The following is an 18655-nucleotide window of genomic DNA, read 5'->3' on the forward strand; positions in this document are numbered from 1 at the left end:
ATAATAATAATAATGAATAATAAGAAAAAGTGAGAAATTTCTGTACAATTGTGGCAGGAATGCCTATAAAGTGAAAGGGCGGTTTCTTGATAAAAGCAGTGTATGAGATCAATCATAGTTCATTTAAACTATACTAAAATTCTAGGCCCGTTTTTCAGACAAGGTAAGAACCACCACGCAGCAGGTGTGACAGGTATGGAGAGAGCCTGTGTCTCCGTCAGTTCCGCCTCGGAAGCCTCTTCCTACACGACGTCTCCACATCAAATACAACATGACACACCCACTTGCCAAGCCAAGAGTTTCACGTTACACAATGAATTCTCCAAAAATAAGTCAATTCCCATGAAACGCCAGCAACGACCTTCTATTCACCTCCCCAACAGGCCTGTTTCTCCCACCTCACAACACAGCCTGGCATCCCCCTCTCTTCTATCTCTCAAAGGCAGCCTGTGGTCTTTCCCAATCTGCTAGGCCTTCCAAGAGGACACCTCTCAGGGAGTCTTCCAACCAGGGCTGTGACAGCACCATCAGGCTGTGGCCCCAGCAGTGTCTCTCACTTGGTACCCAGCTAAGCAGGCTGCAGGCTGACAGGCAATCCAGGTCCCCGCCAGGCCAGCTTGAGGCTCAAACAGTGTATCTAAAAATAGGGGTGTAGTCTGCTCTCTAGCCACCACCAGCTCATGTGGAGGGAACCGGAACTTGCCCCCACTGTTCTGCATAAGATATAAACCTCTATCTCTATTAACCACACATAATTCAACCTCCAGCCACCAAATGTATTCCTATAAGATCACTGAATGTTGAAACCCCAAAGAGAGGAACAGATTAAAAAGACTTTTTTGAAGCATCACATATCAGTATAATAATCCTTTACTTGCTAACTCTGACGCCCGCATCTCTGAAGGATCCCCATCGAAGGCCAGTCATTGCAAACACAGGTTGTTCCTTTTCACCCTGGAAGTAAAATACATGTAATTTAAATGAGTGACGACAATAACTTGGAACTCCCACAGGTTAAGTACCCAGCAAATGATCATGGCCTGCTTTTCAGAGCAAATTCTAAAAGGATGTGCAGAATTTAAGAAATTAATTCTGAGTGCTCAGTGAAAGTACTCGAAGAAACCGTACTCTAAGGGAAACTAATTTTTATATATCCGGCCGCATGAATCGATTGGGAAGGGAACACAGTATCATACTTCAGACTGTAAACTAAGGAGTACCTAACTATGCTGGGTCTTGGACCAGTTCGTAGTCCGAGAGAGAATTTCTTCTCTCATATATTTGTCCACGATAACGATAATTTAAACCTGCCTTCTCTTTAGAGGGCCAAGAGCTCTCAAGTATCGGAATCCTGGCACTCTAGAATGTTTCACCTGAATACCTGAAAACACAGCCAGGTATGTATCATAACAAGTCAGAATAAAAAGTGACTTGGATTTAAGACAATGCTTTATGGCGAAATATTGCAAAGACATATTACAATCAGCAAGTTTCTAATTGGTGAGATAAGCAATGTATAGAAAACATACCTAAGAGCTGGTGCTCTGTGATGGACTTCCCTTAAAGTATAAATAATATATATACCAGGATTCTAAAAGGGACTTTTCCCGTAGCTCAGAATTGTAGCAAAAGCCCGCGAGTACCCCACATTCTAAAGAGAGCTGCCAAACGCTACACACAACTCCACAGAATTTCCTAAGTGGGTGCAGACCCAGCTCGATTTCCAGCTCTACGAACCGACTGTATAAGCAGGAAGTTAGGAGCTAACTAAAAAAGCTGCTGGCTGGAGAAAGTCTTCTGAGTCTTCTCCTCAGAGGACGACCACTTTCCCTCAATCCCACTTCAATCCCAGTTTCATTCCTGTTCCCACTACACCGAAACCAAGGCAGGGATTTCAAGGAGAATCACACACAAACAGGGGCGGCCTACATGTGAAAGGCATGGCCTCATTCTTTGGTTGTGTGTCTGCTCAGGCCGCAGATTTGCTTTTCTGCTTTCCATACCTGCGTTAGTAGGGAAAAGGGAACTAGACAGAGTGGGGTGGAGCTAAGAGGAGACGGGAGGCAGTCAGGCCGGTCTCCTGGGGCCACGCGGACGCTGTGGGAGACAGCAGGGCTTTGAGTCATCCTGATTATACGCTGCTCATCACTCATTCATTCTCATAGGATTTCCATTATCAAATGCGTATTGTATATTAGGGCCTAGCGCCAAGACAACGTCTGGCCCCACAGAGCTCAAGGTGCCCTGGGGGAGATACAGACACAGACAAAGAACAACATTGTGCAGTGGGTTCGAATAGTAGAGATTTGCAGCAAGTGTTGTGAGAATACAGAGCAGGTGCAACTATTTACCGGGTGTGCGGGAAGCAAAGGAGATGGGTGGGCAGGGAAAATACACACACATTTTAAAGCAAATAAAATGGTAAAGCATAAGTCACCTAGATTGGGGCAGGTTGGGGAGAAGCATGGAGAGAAAAGAAACAAAAGAAGAAACGGCATTCTAGACGAAGGGAGAGAAACAATATTGTGTGAGTTTGCTGTGTCTACAGGCACATTTCCCCAACGGTCCATAAGATGGTTATACGTGTTAACTATAGTAAGGATGATGACGATGATGACGATAGAAGATTCCATGGTGAAATAAGCTGGGAAACACCAAACTTACTTGGTTCCAAACAGGTTATGTTTATGGCAGTTCTTCTTAGAGTCTTTAAGTTGCTAACGCGCGTTACGAATTTCCCAGAGAGGAAATAGATGGTCTTCCCGAGTTGCTAACTGTGCGACTCGTCTCTGGGAGGACACAGTGCATACCCAGTATTCCTTGGGAAATGCCATTCTAAGGCACATGGCATGGGTGTGAAGTGCGGAGATAATACTCGAGACTTTCTGACTGGTGCTCAAGACTCTTTTCTCTTTCTTCATCTAGGGAGAAGAGTTTTAGGAATATTCTGTTAAGATGAACTGAATAGCCTTGTAACCTCAAGATTCCAGTGATTTGGGGGTGGCGATGGCTCTGGACGACAGGGAATGAGTGTAGAAAGACCTACAGAGGCCCAGCTAGCAGCTGAATGGGCATAGAGCCCTCAGGATTCAGAAGAGGACTGAGGGTCAGTAATGGGGAGACTGGTCCCTACTGGGGTCACACGAGCGTAGGAAAGATCAGCAAGGTCAGATGGACAGAGTAGAGGCCAATGGACAAAGTAGCACGGTATCTAAGATACTGTGGTATCTCAACCCGGTGAAGGTCTGGACGGCGGTCAGATTACGAGATGGAGAGGTCAGTAAACAAATCGGAAACAAAAGGCCACACAGCCAGGTAGTAAGGCACAGGAGAGATGGTGCCCCAGGTCAGAGACTCTCCCGGAAAGAGGAAACCCCTGAGAGAATGGCCTGGTGGTTTGCAGAAGAAACTAACTGGGAGAGCTGGTGGGAATAAAAGCTCAATGAACAGTGAAAAGAAAATAATTCTTGTCAACTAGATAGGTGCCTAATCTAGGAATTTTAGGGATTCTAGATGACGAGAAACAAGGGAGAAGTAGCTCTGAGTTTGGAAGCAGCTCTAAGCACCATCTTAAGAGAATGATCAGAGGTGGGGTTGTAACAGAAGGAAGCCATTTACCCAGCCAGGAATGAAAGACGGGGGGAAGGGAGAGATTCTAGCTCCTCACTTGGTTCTGAGGGGGAGGGTCTAAGAGTCCGACTGAAAGAGCAAAAAGAACGAACGAGAAAGACTTCCAGGAATCTTACAGTAGTTAAAAGTACTGGGCATTATAGATGTCTATGCAGGAAAAATGCCCTTTAAAACTCATGGTGCAGTGCCAAGCATGACACCACCACCTAGACAAGCAGTGAAGAGGAAAAACCAAGTCCCCTAAGACAGAAAATCCAGATTCTCCTCCTGTCTCCAGCACAACTAGTCATGTGACCAGATGAGTTTTTTGAATCTGTTGAATAAGACACTCCTACACATCTTGCCTTCCTCACTGACGCTCCCAATGAGATGTGAGCGCACACTAAACAAAATGAAAAGTTCAATGGTAGATTCCAAGCTTTACTATAGCTTCCAAGGACTATTTCTTTTTATCTCCAAAGAATCTTCAGTTACACATTTAATTGGGTTGGTTTGTTAAAAGAAGAAGGATCTGGTATCAGGCCTCAGCAACACGCAATGCTTTACCGCCTCATTCTCAAAGCATATTCCAGAAGTAAGGAAAAAAGAAGACAAATCCGGCTTAGTTGGGTGCCTCAGAAACTACAGTACAGGCTGCTGTGTGATGTTTTCTAGGAATTGACTTTAAAGGTTTTCTGCTTCCTGGGCTGTTTCATCAATATACAGAGCCTGTTGTAAATTTAATATTGGCTTCATCAATTCATAAAGTAAGTACATTTAAGAGACAAACACCAAGGAGACAGGAGATGTTTAAATATAAGCACAGTCAAGAATTTCAAGTTCATTCCTGGTTACTCTGGAATGCATTACTTCTCACATGTAAATAAGGAGCAGTAAATCACTTAGTTATTGAGAAATATATCCCGATTCACTTCCTTTGGTAATGACACTATTTGAAAATCATATCTTCATAGATGTTGATCTGTAGTAACTTCGCTAGGCCAGAATTTTTCGGCGCACCCCTTCCATTTTGTGAGAATGATTTAGCTTTATTATATGCCAAAAGAAAGCAAAATAATCGATTGCAACTTAAATCACTTCTATGATGCACAATGAGGTCACGACATCACTGCCGAAAGAACAAAGGAAAAGAAAAGGGAAAGAGGCTCATGGGCTCACCAAACAGGCTTCCAGCCGACGCTCTATCACTAACAGTGGCATTTTAGGACTGAAGTTTGGAACCATGACATGGCGTGACCCTTCCTTCATAGACATCAGGAAACCTGAACGAATATAAAATGTTCATAGCCTGTGGAGGACACCCTGAGGTAGCTGGTACATGTTAGACCAGAGCTGAGGAAAGTCACGGGCGGACTGCTCCGAGAACTGCTGGCTTCGTGGCTCCCTCGGCCTTCTTAGAACCTGCCCTCTTTTTCAGGGGTGGGAGGCTTCATGAAGAAGGAACAGCTCCTTAACGACTAGCCATCTCTTTTTCTAGGAATCAAATTCTTTTAAAAGAGAAGATTCTGATCAAGAATTAGGAATGGCTATTAGGTCTCCTTCCCTCCAAAATTTTTATTTTGGAGAAATGGCAAACCAAAAAAAAATGTAGAAATGTACAATGAACACCAAGTACACACGTCACCCAGATTCACCAACTGCCGACATTGCCGCATATTAGCTTTATCTGAGGTGTGTGTACGTTTTGCAGTGTCGTTAAGTTATTTGCAAATAAACTGCAGACTTGGTGACCCATCACGTCTAAATATTTTAGCATTTGTGTCCTAAGAACAAGGACGTACACAGACATAGCCGTAATACCACCCTCCCTCTTGGGAAATCTAACATTGAAGTATAATATCTAATATACAGTCCATATTAAGATATCTCTCATTGTTTCAAAAATATCTCTTATGGTTATCACTGTTTTATGTTTTTCCAATCCAGGACCTCATACTGGACTTAATTATGATTTTTTTTTTTTAAGTTTCTCTTAATCTTGAACAGACTCCCTACTTTGGTTTGGATTTCATGACATTGTTCTTTTGAAAGAGGTCAGACCAAGTTTTATTTTTTGACTGTCCTACAATCGGGATTTGATTGTTTTCTCGTTAGTAGATTCAGTTAGATTCAGGTTAGTTAATGTTTTGGGCAAGAAACCACACAGGTGATGCTGTATCCTTCTCAACAGGAAGCCGGTCACGGCCCATCCCTGTATTGGTGATGCCAAGTTTGATCATTTGGTGTAGGCGGTGTATGCTAGATTCCTCTACTGTCAAATGTATTTTCCCTTTGTGACTATCAAGTAATCTGAGATACTGTGAGGATATTTGTTTCCCAACGACATTTTAGCTAACGGTTTTAGCACCCATTGGTGATCTCTGCCTGAATCAGTGATTTCACTGGTGATTACAAAAGGGTCATTCTCTGTTATTCCTTCTACATTTACAAGCTGGCACTTCTTCTGTAATATCAGTGTGGATTCATGGAGCCTTCATTTTTATTTAATGTATTATATAATCCTTTATCATCATTATTCTTTTTGATATTCAAATGGTCCCCAAATTGGCCAAGAGGACACCATCATGGTGGCTTTTTGTGTTGCCTGCATCATTTGTTGAGTACTTCCTTGCCCTGTTTCTCGCCCTACCTCTGAAGGCCATCCTATCACAGCATCCTGGCAATCTGTATTAGAGAAGATTTTCAGAGATCAGAGTCTGGGTGCCAGGTATGCTCATTGCTATTAGGTGACACTGCTTCTTAGCCCTTTCAGGGGGCACAGCCAACAAATATATTTCTAAAACAATTCATGAGTCCATCTACAAACTGATAAGAAAGCATTAGACAACACAAGAGAAAAATGGGAAGTTCTGCTCCCATGTAGGATGTAGGAAGCTACAAAGAACATTGTTCCCACCCTAAAAAGGAGAAAAAGCCAGATAATCTACAAAGTCATGATTTTTCTTACGCCCATCAGAGAGCTGAGACTGTAAGACAACCAAGTGACCTGAATTCCAAAGAAAGACAAGCCCCTGCCAAGGCCAGATGGGACATGAGAAATATTTCACCTTTAGCAGAACATGGGACAAAGAGGAAACCACCATACAAACAGATAAGATGAAATCAGGCACTGTCCTAAGTGCTTTATATTTATTAGCTCTTTTCATACACAAAACAACCATACTAGGTAGAGAAATTACTTACGGTCCAAAGGCAATCAACAAAGGAACTAAAAATAGTGATACAATTATATTGGGAGATAATAGAGGAATTCTTATATACAACAAAGAGGTCAAGAGATAAATCAAAAAACTACTATCATCTATTTAACACTGTTGAACTGTACACTTAAAAATGGTTATGATGGTAAATTTTATGTTATGTGTTTTTTTACACCGTTTTTAAAAGTAGCATCATAAGCATATTTATTAGTGATACTAACTAGAATAAATAGGTAAAATTATTTTTCTCTGGGGAGTTATAGGAAAGGGTAAGAGGAGGACTGTTGTTTCCATTATCTCATTAAAACCGTTACTTTGTTTTATGTGCATTACTTCAATTTTTTCCAAACTCTACGGAAAAGACCTTACCTTGATCTGCAAAACATCAAGTGGAACTGTCTCTCCTTTCACAATGGCAAGTGTGGCATCTGTAATGTGTCTAAGAGAGAAGAAGAGGCAAATGATCATTCTGTGAAAAGTAAGCACCACCACCCCCACCACACACACACACACACACACACACACACACACACACACACACTCACTCCTGCCCAGAGTACTATTAGTTGGGTCAGGAAAAAAGACATAGTCGTTCAAAATACCCTGAGAAAGTAGAACAAAGGAGCACAAAAGAATTATTGGTACAAGTATAGTGGAAGGCTCTGATATGGATTCAAAGAGAAGGCTTTGGCAAAGAGAAGCTTATACAAGGCACCCATCATTTATTTACTTAAGATTTACCGACTCTCTACATTGTGCCCAACGTTTATCACCGGAAAATACCATACTAATTAAATAAATAGCAATAGACAACATGGTTCATTCACTTTAAATTCAAGCACGTCACAAAACAATATTTCTTCTTGCTCTGACAACACAAAGGGTATCTAAAGGGCAGGATTTGGTGGAGTTAGTAAAATACAATCCAGAACCCAAGACATACTTCCCTCATTTTCCAAGATTATTAGGCTGTACTTCATTTTAATCGCTGATTCTTTTGTTCAAAGACACCATACCGTTCCACCTACATTCTGACAGTCAATTGAAAAGTCTATAGGTAAAAAAAGGTATGTACTTTCGACCTCCATTCAGGGCACGTGAAACTACGCCAGGCTTAGGAACAGCTCTAGGGTTCATACTCTATTAGAGCCAAGGTCAGACGCACATTCATACACAACAGTCAGCGAAAGAAACAGGAAATCAACAAGTGGCCAGACCATATGACATTTGCCCCTGGAGCAGAAGGAATGAGTAAACTCGCATCACACATCTTTCTTGCCCAGCGTGTCACCTACACACTCTCTGTGTCTTTGTATTCCTGGTTACTCCCACGCTTCAGATTTTGGCTGAAACATCACTATCTGCCCTAACCAGACCAGACGTAGACGTTCCCTACAATTCTCTAGGACAGAAAATCTGTATCAGATTCATCTTTGAGTTTCTGGCAAAAATACTCTAGGCGGTAGTGCGTACTTCAAACAGCAAGTACCTATAACCTGGTTGTCTCTTTTTGTGATGACAGAAAACAATGATAATCATGGGCTAGATTTACAAACCGAGCTTCAAAATGGTGACCCTTTAATTCTATTATTCCTTCTAATTTAACGGGTGCACAAAGAGAAACTTCTCATCAACAATTTGGGTGCCATGAAATACAGGTTATATGAGAAAATCAGCATAAATACTGGATTTTTTTTTTTTAACTTGGCCAGTTTTCAAGGTAAGTTGATTCCCTAGTGTCCTCTAAAAGTGACCAATGAATTTTTCAGTTTTATATTTCTTAGTATCATTATGAACTCATAGACTGTTAAAAATATTTGATATGTTTCACTCTATTATAGTTATTAGCCTTACTGATACTCAAATTGTCCTAAATGAACCGCAGTGGTGGGGAATGGGGGTCAGTAGGTAACTAGAGTGAACAATGAGAAAGAGTAGCCACAGAAGGTCCACGTCAGTCTGAACCAAATGGAGCAGAGACTAACAGCTCTTCCCTAGTGCTCACTTACTTACACGAGTAGAATTATCTGAGTTTAGAATGACTCGTTTAATGTTTTAACTTGTTTTAAGGTCAGATTATTGAAATATAATTTATACATAGTAAAACTCATCCTTTTAGGTATACTGCTCTACAGTTTCGACAAATGCCTTTGGTCATGTACCCATCAACATGACCAGGATTTACATTTCCAACACCCCAGAAAGTTCCTTCATGGCCCTTTGTAGCCAATCCACTCCCCCCACTCTCCCCACCACTAGCTCTTGGCAACTACCATGTGTTCTATACCTATAGTTTTGCCTTTTTCAGAATGTCACATAAATTGAGTTTAAAAGTATGAAGGCTTTCCAGTTCAGCTTTTTAAAACCCTTAGCATGAGCTGGAGATTCATTCACGTTGTTGGATGCATCGACAGATTCATGTTAACGCTGAGGACTAGTCCACTGTATACACATACCACAATTTGCTTATCCATTCGCCATGGATGGGCACTGGCCCTGTTCCCAGTGTTGGGCAGTTATACATAAAGCTATTGTAAACATTCAGGTGTAGGTTTTTGTATGGACATCTGTCTTTCCTTCTTTAGGGTAAATACCTAGAAGTGCAATTATTGCTCGTAAGTTTAGTTTAATAAGAAACTGCCCAACTGTTTTCTGTAGTGGTCATACCACTTTGCATTCCTACCACCAGTGTGAGCGTCTCAGTTGCTCCACATATTTGTCAGCAGTTGATGACATCGGGTTTTTTGTTTGGTTTCAGCCATTTTGATAGATGCATATTGGCATCTCATAATGGATTTAATTTTCATTTCCTTAATGACTAATAATGATTTCCCCCCACACACACACACAGGCTTATTTGCCATCCATGTCTCTTTTCTGGTAAAATGTCTGTTCAAATATTTTGCCTTTCTTTCTATTACGCTGTTTGTTTTCTGATTATTGAGTGGTGCGAGCTGTCTATTCTGGATATTGGTCTTTTATCAGATACACCGTCTTGCAAATATTATGTCCCCATCTGGAGCTTGTCTTCATTTTCTTCACAGTGCTCGTCAAAAAATCGGTTTTCCATTGTGCTGAGGTCCAAATTATCTTTTTTCCTTCTTTTATGGTTTTTGCTTTTTGTATCCTAAAAAATTAATGCCTAACCCAAGGTCACAAAGACTGTCCTCTGGAATATTTACATTTCTACATTTTACACATAGTCTATGATCCATTTCGTGTTACTTTCGGCATGCGGTATGAGGTATGGGTTGTGGTTCATTTTCTTACATGTGGTTGTTGAACTGTTCCAGCACTGTTTGTTGGAAAAAAACTGTCCTTCCTCCATTGAATTGCCGTGGGGCCTTTGTCAAAAAATCAAGCATCCATACATGTGTGGGTCCAATTCCGGACACTTTCTTCTATTGAACTACGTGTCTTTTCTTTTACCAACACTACGTGTCTTGATTACGGTAGCTTTAAAGTAAGTCTTAGAATTGGATAAGGTAAGTCCTCACATTTTGTTATTCTTTTGCAAAGTTATTCTGGCTATTCCAGTTCTTTATTTTTCCATATAAATTTTAGAATCTCCTTGTCAATTTCTACAAAAAGTCTTGTGGTACTCTGATCGGGATTGTGTTAAACACATATAGAGCAATTTGGAGAGAGACCTGACATCTAAATATTGAGCCTTAAAATTCATGCACACAGATATCTCTCCATTTATTTAGGTCTCAATTTCTCTCTTCAGGGTTTTGTAGTTTTCAGCATATAAACCTTACACCTATTTTGTCTGATTTATCTCTAAGCATTATATGTTTTTATAAAAGTTTAGCAATGCTAGTATCTTATTGCCTTTATTGTTATATAGTTAAAATTTAGAAAAATACATAATTATTAGTAGTACAAGATTTATTGTATCTGGAGTTTAAGTACAGCTACAAGACAGGAGTCACTTACAAATTAATTTCCATGCAAAAAATGGTAGTTTCCTAATATGGCCCCTCCTAGCTTCTTCTGCTCAGTACAGTTCTAATAATGTGAATTTGGTAGGAAAAGTCACCTTTCCGTGGTAGTTGACTGGAATGACTATAAGATATATTATTTTAATACTTTTCCAGGTGAAACAGCAATACAGTAGAGGGTTAACTTTTTGATTTATGTTTGCTTTAATTATAGAATCTGGAATCAGTGATTATACAGTCATCCTGTTTGTTATTTACTATTTTCCATCCTGAATGGACTTTCAGTAAATATGCATGAAGTCTTCACCGTATCAGGTAGTTTGCTAAGTAAGCGTAATTACATGGTTACCTATCAATCCTCTGAAATAAGTACAATTCGTGTGCATTTGAGAAACACAGGTGAGGACACTGAGGCTCAGAGAGACTAAGTAAAATTCCCCAGGTAACAGAGCAGGCATGGGGCAAAATGAATCTGACTTGTGCTCTAGCTCCAAAGGTGTGCGCTCCTCACCGTGAGGCGGCTTTGGATGCACCAAATGGATGACTAGGGATTCCCGAAGGACAGCCTCCCTTCTGGTACCTGAGTGCTCTACAGTCCTGCCCAGCGGTGTGATCAGGCGAAAAGTGCCAACACCTAAGTCAGGAATCTCTCCACTCGCATCCACGTTGCTAACAGTCAGGTACAACTGAAGATACTTTAAAACTCCAAAAATATATCCGTTAACGCAAATGCTTGGATCACATTCTCAGTTCCTCAGTAAGCAAGCTGGAACGTAACAAACCGCCTACTTTACTTTCTCATATTTCTCTATCAAAACGTCTTTATCCCACTGTTGCCTTCCAGTACAGATACTATCTGGAAAGTAGGTAGCAGTTTAGAAAGATAGATTCAATTCAGGAGAAAGCAAGAAGCACGACCACAGGTTTAGATGAATCTGATACAGTTATGTTAATTCGGAAGGAAACTAGTAGGAAGGATCCCAAGGCACTGCACTTACTCTGAGAGGCAGCTGGTACACTGAGAGTAACGGGTAGGAAGAGCTTTTGAGAGACTGACTTAGAAACAAATGCTGCAACTGAAAAAGGCTTTTGCTATTAACTTTGTTCAAAAGCGCTTGGCTGAAGACAGCTAAAATGCAACCTTGAATCTATCATTCTCCAGCAATAATTGCAAGTTCTAAATACAGTAGCACCATAGCATGGAACAGCTATATTTTATGATTATTTACCTGCAACATTCCAAATTCAAGATTCCTTTTTCTTCCAGGCTAATTGTGGTACAACAAATCTTGACAGCAGTGCAAAAAAGCAAAGCCTGAATAAATTTTCAATAAATATGCATGAAGTCTTCAACATATCAAGTAGTTTACTAAGTAAGTATATGTTTACCTAACTAGTCCTTATTTTGGCTCTTTCACAAATCCTCTGAAATAAGTACTATTAGTGTGCATTTGATAAATATAGGTGAGGAAACTGAGGCTCAGAGAGATTACATAAAATTTAATCTCTCTGTTTTATGATTATTTACCTGCAACATTCCAAATTCAAGATTCCTTTTTCTTCCACGCTAATTGTGGTACAACAAATCTTGACAGCAGCACCGAAAAGCAAAGCCTTGTTCTTTCAAATAGCCTCAGGCATCTGCCATGTTAAGAGGTCTACAAAATTCTGAACCCAGAGCAGACTTGCTTAATTACCTAAGAGCCCTGGAGCATGCTTATAAATTAACTTTTGGAAATCTTTAAATGAGAAACAGAAGCAACACCACCACTAGCTAAACTACAGGGGGAAATCAGCTCCCCAAACACCTGAAGGCTATCTCCGACCTTGGGGGTGGCCACACTGCGTGCAAACTGGCTTCTGCATTGGCAAGGGGTTCTGCCAGGAGCATGGTCTACCTCGGAATCAGACGTACTTGGGAAACAGCTGAGCAGTTCAAATCATCTTTACTGACACGAAGGGAAAGCCTAGCTCTCTAAAATGACCAAGACCCAAACCAGACAGGATTTATCTCGGATAAGTCAAACTGTTTGAGTAATTCGTTGTTTGTCATACCTACTGCCCCTCAGAAATCTAAACGGGGAATAAAAAGTAGGGTGAACTGAAATGTCGCTTTGGGATAATTGGTAAAGAGCTGAATACTACCCAACAGATTAGGGCTTGAAGCATGACAAACATTTTAATGGAAGCCTGACACACGTCTACATTTATGTCTAGTATTTCACATATAGGCCAAAGCCTTCATAAAAGTATATATATACATATAGAATTGCTCAAAGATGTAAGATAACTCCTAAAATTACAACAGCAAAAATGAATCCATAAAACTAGCCTAACCAAAATCCAGAGGCAGAAAAAACAATTCAAAGCAGAAAATCACCTGAATTATTATTATTGTTATTGATGCTAGAAGGTTATAACCAGAAATGTGAGGAGATTTTAATTAATTCATCCAACAAATCTTTATTTATTGACCTCCCGTAAAATGTCACAAAGTTTACATTAAAGATCAGGCAACTAACAACGAGAGCCTAGAAATGATTTGCTCAAGATTATAGTATTAATCACTGCCAAAGGCAGGACTCAGATTCAAGATTCCTATCTACTTGAAAGACTAGAACTCTGTCTACATCACGCTTTGGAGGGGAATGGGCAGTCACAACAACTTGCCCGACTCCTGAAGACACTGTGAGATTCACGCAATTTAATTCAGAGGTCAGGGCTGCACTGCTTTGCTGGCCTGCCTCACCCATAGTGCCTTCCACGTCAGGCACTGCCAAAAGGATGCAGCTGCATTTAGTTGTTTTATCTACTTACATTATTGAGATAATGAAGCCAAGATAACCTACCAGTTCAGTCTTCACAAGGGACCTGCTATTTGTCGTCGTGAATATTTAAAGCAAACAAATGATCGGTGCAAATCTGGCCTTCACTAGAGAAATCTTACCATGTAAAAGCATAAAAACAGTCTGATCAGGGAGGCTATCTTCCTAACTGACCAAAGGGCACCAGTATTCATCTCCATACCTGACCTGGTGACTTCATATTAGATCAACCAGGGTCCCACAAGCCAACAGGGAACCTTCCCAATGATCTGAAAGATTGAACTCCAATCTGAGTCCTCCTCTCAATGATTTGAAGCTTCAGGCTATCGAAACTCAAAACAAATATTCATTCACACAGGCGAATTTTCCATTCCCAGACTCACCCACAAATGCTAACACCCCACATTGACAACCTACTGGACTTGGTTTCCACTTCCGGTAAACAGGGTATGACTCAAACTACTGGTCTGCCCCAGGGGGATAAATCCGATGGGAATCTTACTGAAGGTCGCCTGGGGGAGGGGGGGGAAGAAGAAGAAAGTTTTATTGTTTATGGTCAGAAAATCAGGCTGAACAGAGAGGCACAGATATGTCTACTACGACAAGTAACTAACTGTAAATGACCCTGGGCCTGTCCCCCATTCCCCTTGCCACACACCCGAGGCCAGCAATCAGGTAATAATAAGTGAGCAGTTTCCAAAACGAGTCCATGAAAACAACATGACTTTGAATCTGGAAGAAATATTTGGGTACTCATTAATAGCAACTAGTTAAGAGAAATTTGGTTAAGAAAAAAGGGTCTTAAAGATATTAGATAAATGTACTACTATAAAGATAGTGTTATATTGTTCCACTATCTGAAAAAGTTTTCACACTATTAGAAATATCTAATATATGTACAATAACTGATGACAGGTGAAAGTGCTTTATAAACTATCTCAAGTATAAATAAGGGAAAGAGAATAAGCAAGTTCAAGTAGCAGAAGTTAATGGCATAGTTGTTGAATTAATTAAATGCCACAAATAAAGAAACTCTGTAAGGTTCCCAAAGATGATTTTGAGGACAATCTACTATTACCAAAGAGACAGGGAAGGCTCTTCTTTCTTGCTATTATTTATAAAATATTTTAAACTACAGCAGAAAAAGTGTTTAAAATAATGTCACAAACACTCACACCCCCCAAACTCAGATTGAACAAATGTTACACTTTGCCATATTGGCTTCAGATGTTTTAAGAAATAAAATGATACAGATACAATTGAAGTCACTTCTCATCCTATTCTTCTCTCTCCTCCCAAAGGAAACCATTATCCTGAGGTTGGTGTGGTGCTTTTCCATCCACGTTTTTTGTTTGTTTTCGTTTGTTTGTTTGTTTTTTTTAGGACGGCGCAGCTCACAGTGGCCCATGTGGGGATCAAACCGGCAAGCTTGGTGTTGTTAGCACCACGCTCTAACCAACTGAGCTAACCGGCCACCCTGTTATTCTTTTACTACATTATTTTAGGCATCCATTAACAGGTTGTTTATTTTCTGAATTTTAAAACTTCATAGAAATGCATGACATATTTTGGCAACCTGGCCTTTTTCCTGAATATTTTTTAGATTTAACCATATAGATATTTATAAATCTACTTCATTCCTTTTAACCTCTGTTTGGCTTCCAATATATGAATATACCACAAATTATTTACAAGGAATCCTTTGAAAAATTCTAGGGGAAATTTGTGTATATTAAACAACTCTTGGTAAAAGCTGTTAGATCCTCTGGATTCCCAAAGCAGAAACGTCTAGCATGAGTTAATAAGTGTCCTAAGTCACTTGACTTTCTAAAATGTAAGGAAGCACAACTTATGCTCTCCTTACAATATAAAATGGGGAAAAAAGGTAAAAGAAGGAAGTAACGAGAGAGAAAAAGAAGAGCAATGTGAAAGCTGAGATGCAATGACTCTTCTTAAAAGCTTACCTCATCTGCCCTTCGAAGAACTCCAGTAATAACCTACAAATGTTAAAAAAAAAAATTATAATCATTGTCTATTTCCTTCATCATAAAAGAATTAGATTCAGTTTTCATGGACCACAAACTTGTTCCTGTTTTCTTCCTAAAAACTATGCCAAAAGACGTATTTGGCTCTTAAAACATGTAATATCCTCCAATAGGACAGAGCTAAATTAAATTTTATTCTTGTCCTAAAGTCCGTGGTACAACAAAGGCTAAGAAAATAATTATAAAATCTCCACATTACATTAGCAAAATTCTGTTTTAAGTTCTATAAGATGGGTGTTCTATAAATGTGCTGCTCACATCAATTATACAAAAGACCCTCCCTAGTCTGCTCCAGTGCAGTGCACATATAAGAAAAAAATCACACTGCTACACTTCGAAGTCTGCTCTCAATAAATATTTCTTACTGATAAATATAAAGATACAGGGGATAGTAGCCCTTTTATGAAAAGACATTATTAATTTGAATTTTTACAGAATTTATTTCTAAAATATAGTACGTCTTATATAAACTGAAAAATACCTGAAGAAAAAAAATCCTTTCTCATAAACCCACCAGACAGGATAACCACCATTAATCAATTATTTATATTTTGATAATATTTCCTTCTAATTCTTTATTCATCGGGGCATATTTTGATGACTGGATTATACCAAACACACAATTTGGTATCTTTCTTAAAAACATTTTGTAAAGTAAAGGCCGACACCACTCTTCTTGCTTCCTCTCCTGCCTCACTGCATGTTAGGATGAAACGGGGCTGTCAAGAGGTCTACTTCATTCTCGGCTGCCATGCCATCAGTATTCTTCACACTTCATTAAGAAGCCATAAAGACAATTACAAGATCATTAGCACAGCCTTTGTAAAAGCAGCCGAGGAAGGCGCACATCATTGCCAAGTCAAACATAGGATAGTGCCGTCTGTGGTTGGCTCCTCTCTCCACCCTGATGAAACCCCCGAGGGAAGCAACAGGCCATGGAAATGAGGTACGGATGTGAATTACGTACACAGGATGGCTGACAGAGTGGGAGGGGCGCTGCACTGCCCTCCTCAGCGGTTTCCAATATACTATGGAGGTTCTAGTCTTGCCCTGGACAAGAAGAGCACTTGAGGGAAATAGACTTACTGTCTTAACCTGACCAAAGCAAGCACAAGGCTATGGGCTGTTAGAACAAAGGCAGATGCGTGCATGCGAACATGGAGACCTCTGCCTCTAAGTGTGCTACTAGGAGATAACATCACATGGGACAGAAATGAAGGGAGAGTGGAGAGGTGCATTCCAGGGAATCTGTATTTTCTACGCACCATCCCTCATAACAAAAACTGTGATTCCATAATAGGGCTACTTCACAGGAGTCTTCAAAACATATCGTACACACCACCATTTTGTCTCCTGTTTTATTCAATTTTGTCACTCTTAAATTTAATAAAACAAAAACCCTTCTATGGACTGGGTATAGAGTTTATACAAAGCAACAAAATAAAAGTGCATGAGAAAAACATAACACTATACTTATTTAAGAAGAAACAATCCTAAAAAAATAGGTTACAAAGAAAGAATTTCCTTAAATTAAAACCACATTATGCTATTACTCTAAGGTCTAATTCCCAACTTCCTCGTCTCCAAAACGGTTTCAAACAGCACAACGGCCATACCTCCTGCAACGTCCCATCTCCTCCGGCAACAATGATGACATCTGTGTTTTCCATCAGTTCCAGGAGTTTCTTGGCTTGGCCCTCATAATCTGTCTGAAATGCAAACGCAGCCTTTGGTAAATTTATCACCCTAAGGCCACAGGTAAAAGGTTTAAAACTACGGGTTATTTTCTTTCAAGTTTTACACTGAGTCTTTTCTTAAATTCTACATAATTGATAGACATGAAAAACTAAACAGCTAACAAAGCAACTATGCATGGCTTTTATATTTTTATACATTCAGAGCCGGAAAAAACCTCAGAAACTATCCAGTCAGCTCCTTGCTTTGGTTTGTGTCAGTTACACAGCGCGTCCAAAGATTCATTTCCAGCCATCATTTAGCCAGTGCCTTTCCTCTGAGAGCAGGAAGTCAAGTGTAAATGCAAATGAGGAAAAGCAAATGTCATGCAAAGAGCACAAATTTGGGAGCCCAAGAGACCCAGATTAAGTCTCAGCTTTTCCTATATAACACTCTATCAACAGTGGAGATGGAAGGTAATTTACTGAATAGGAAAGTGATACAAAGCTGACAATCTTGCCCCTCCTTCCTCCTCCAACCTCATCCGCTCTCTGTCTCCCCAAGCTCATTCCATTCCAACCACACCGCCCCCTTCCTCTCCCTCAAACACCCAAATACACACCCTTCTCAGAGCCTTTGGCCAAGCAGTCTGCTCAGCCTGGGTTCTTTCCCTCTTTGCGCAGCTGCAAGACTCATTTCTTTCAGGTCTCTGTTCAAAAGGCATCTTATCGGATTGCCTTCCTCAGCCTTCTGAACTCAACTAACACTCATGTTACTCTTGGTCCCATAACCCTTCTTATTTTTCCCTTTGGCACTCATCACCACATGTGCATTTATTTGTATATGTCATATCTGCATCCCATCCTTTCACACTTTGAATGGAAGTTCTTTGAGGACAGACAGGAAAAGTTTATTTTGTCCTGACTGTATCGCCAATACCTAGAAGAGGGCTTACCTCAGAGTAGGCACTCAATAAATATTTGTAAAAAATAATAATAATAATAAACGTGAATAAGAACGTGAATGAAAGAGCTGAAATGCAAAAAGATCTCAACGGATTTAATAGACTATAATTTTAAAAATTACATTAATAAGGATAACACATTTGAGGCTCTAATTCTAAAAGGAAAATTCCAAATGCACCTAAAGAGGAAGGAGAAAAAAGAGTGTGCTAATGATGCAAAAAGATGAAGTGACAACTAACGTTACACTTTCACAAAAATTAACTCAAGATGGATCACAAACTTAAACGTAAAAGAAAAAGGTGGAAAACTTCTAGAAAATAACATAAGAAGGATCTAGGTGATTCTGGGTTTGGCAATGATAAATCAACCAAA

At 39.9% G+C, this 18655-nt stretch overlaps 1 protein-coding gene across 2 annotated transcripts in view; it reads right to left on the bottom strand.

Annotated features, from left to right (window-relative positions):
• AGK (acylglycerol kinase) overlaps positions 1-18655 on the bottom strand; it is a 73709-nt gene that overhangs the window by 15816 nt on the left and 39238 nt on the right. For both annotated transcript variants that reach the window (XM_019749857.2, XM_074315264.1), the window contains exons 6-10: positions 17261-17353; positions 15564-15596; positions 14017-14111; positions 7200-7269; positions 875-954 (exon numbers count right to left, since the gene is read on the bottom strand). In XM_019749857.2, coding sequence (XP_019605416.1) covers positions 875-954; positions 7200-7269; positions 14017-14111; positions 15564-15596; positions 17261-17353 — 371 coding nt within the window. The remainder of the gene's footprint in view (positions 1-874; positions 955-7199; positions 7270-14016; positions 14112-15563; positions 15597-17260; positions 17354-18655) is intronic.

Source organism: Rhinolophus sinicus, linkage group LG11 (assembly GCF_036562045.2).
Source record: "Rhinolophus sinicus isolate RSC01 linkage group LG11, ASM3656204v1, whole genome shotgun sequence".
Classification (NCBI taxonomy): Eukaryota; Metazoa; Chordata; class Mammalia; order Chiroptera; family Rhinolophidae; genus Rhinolophus; species Rhinolophus sinicus.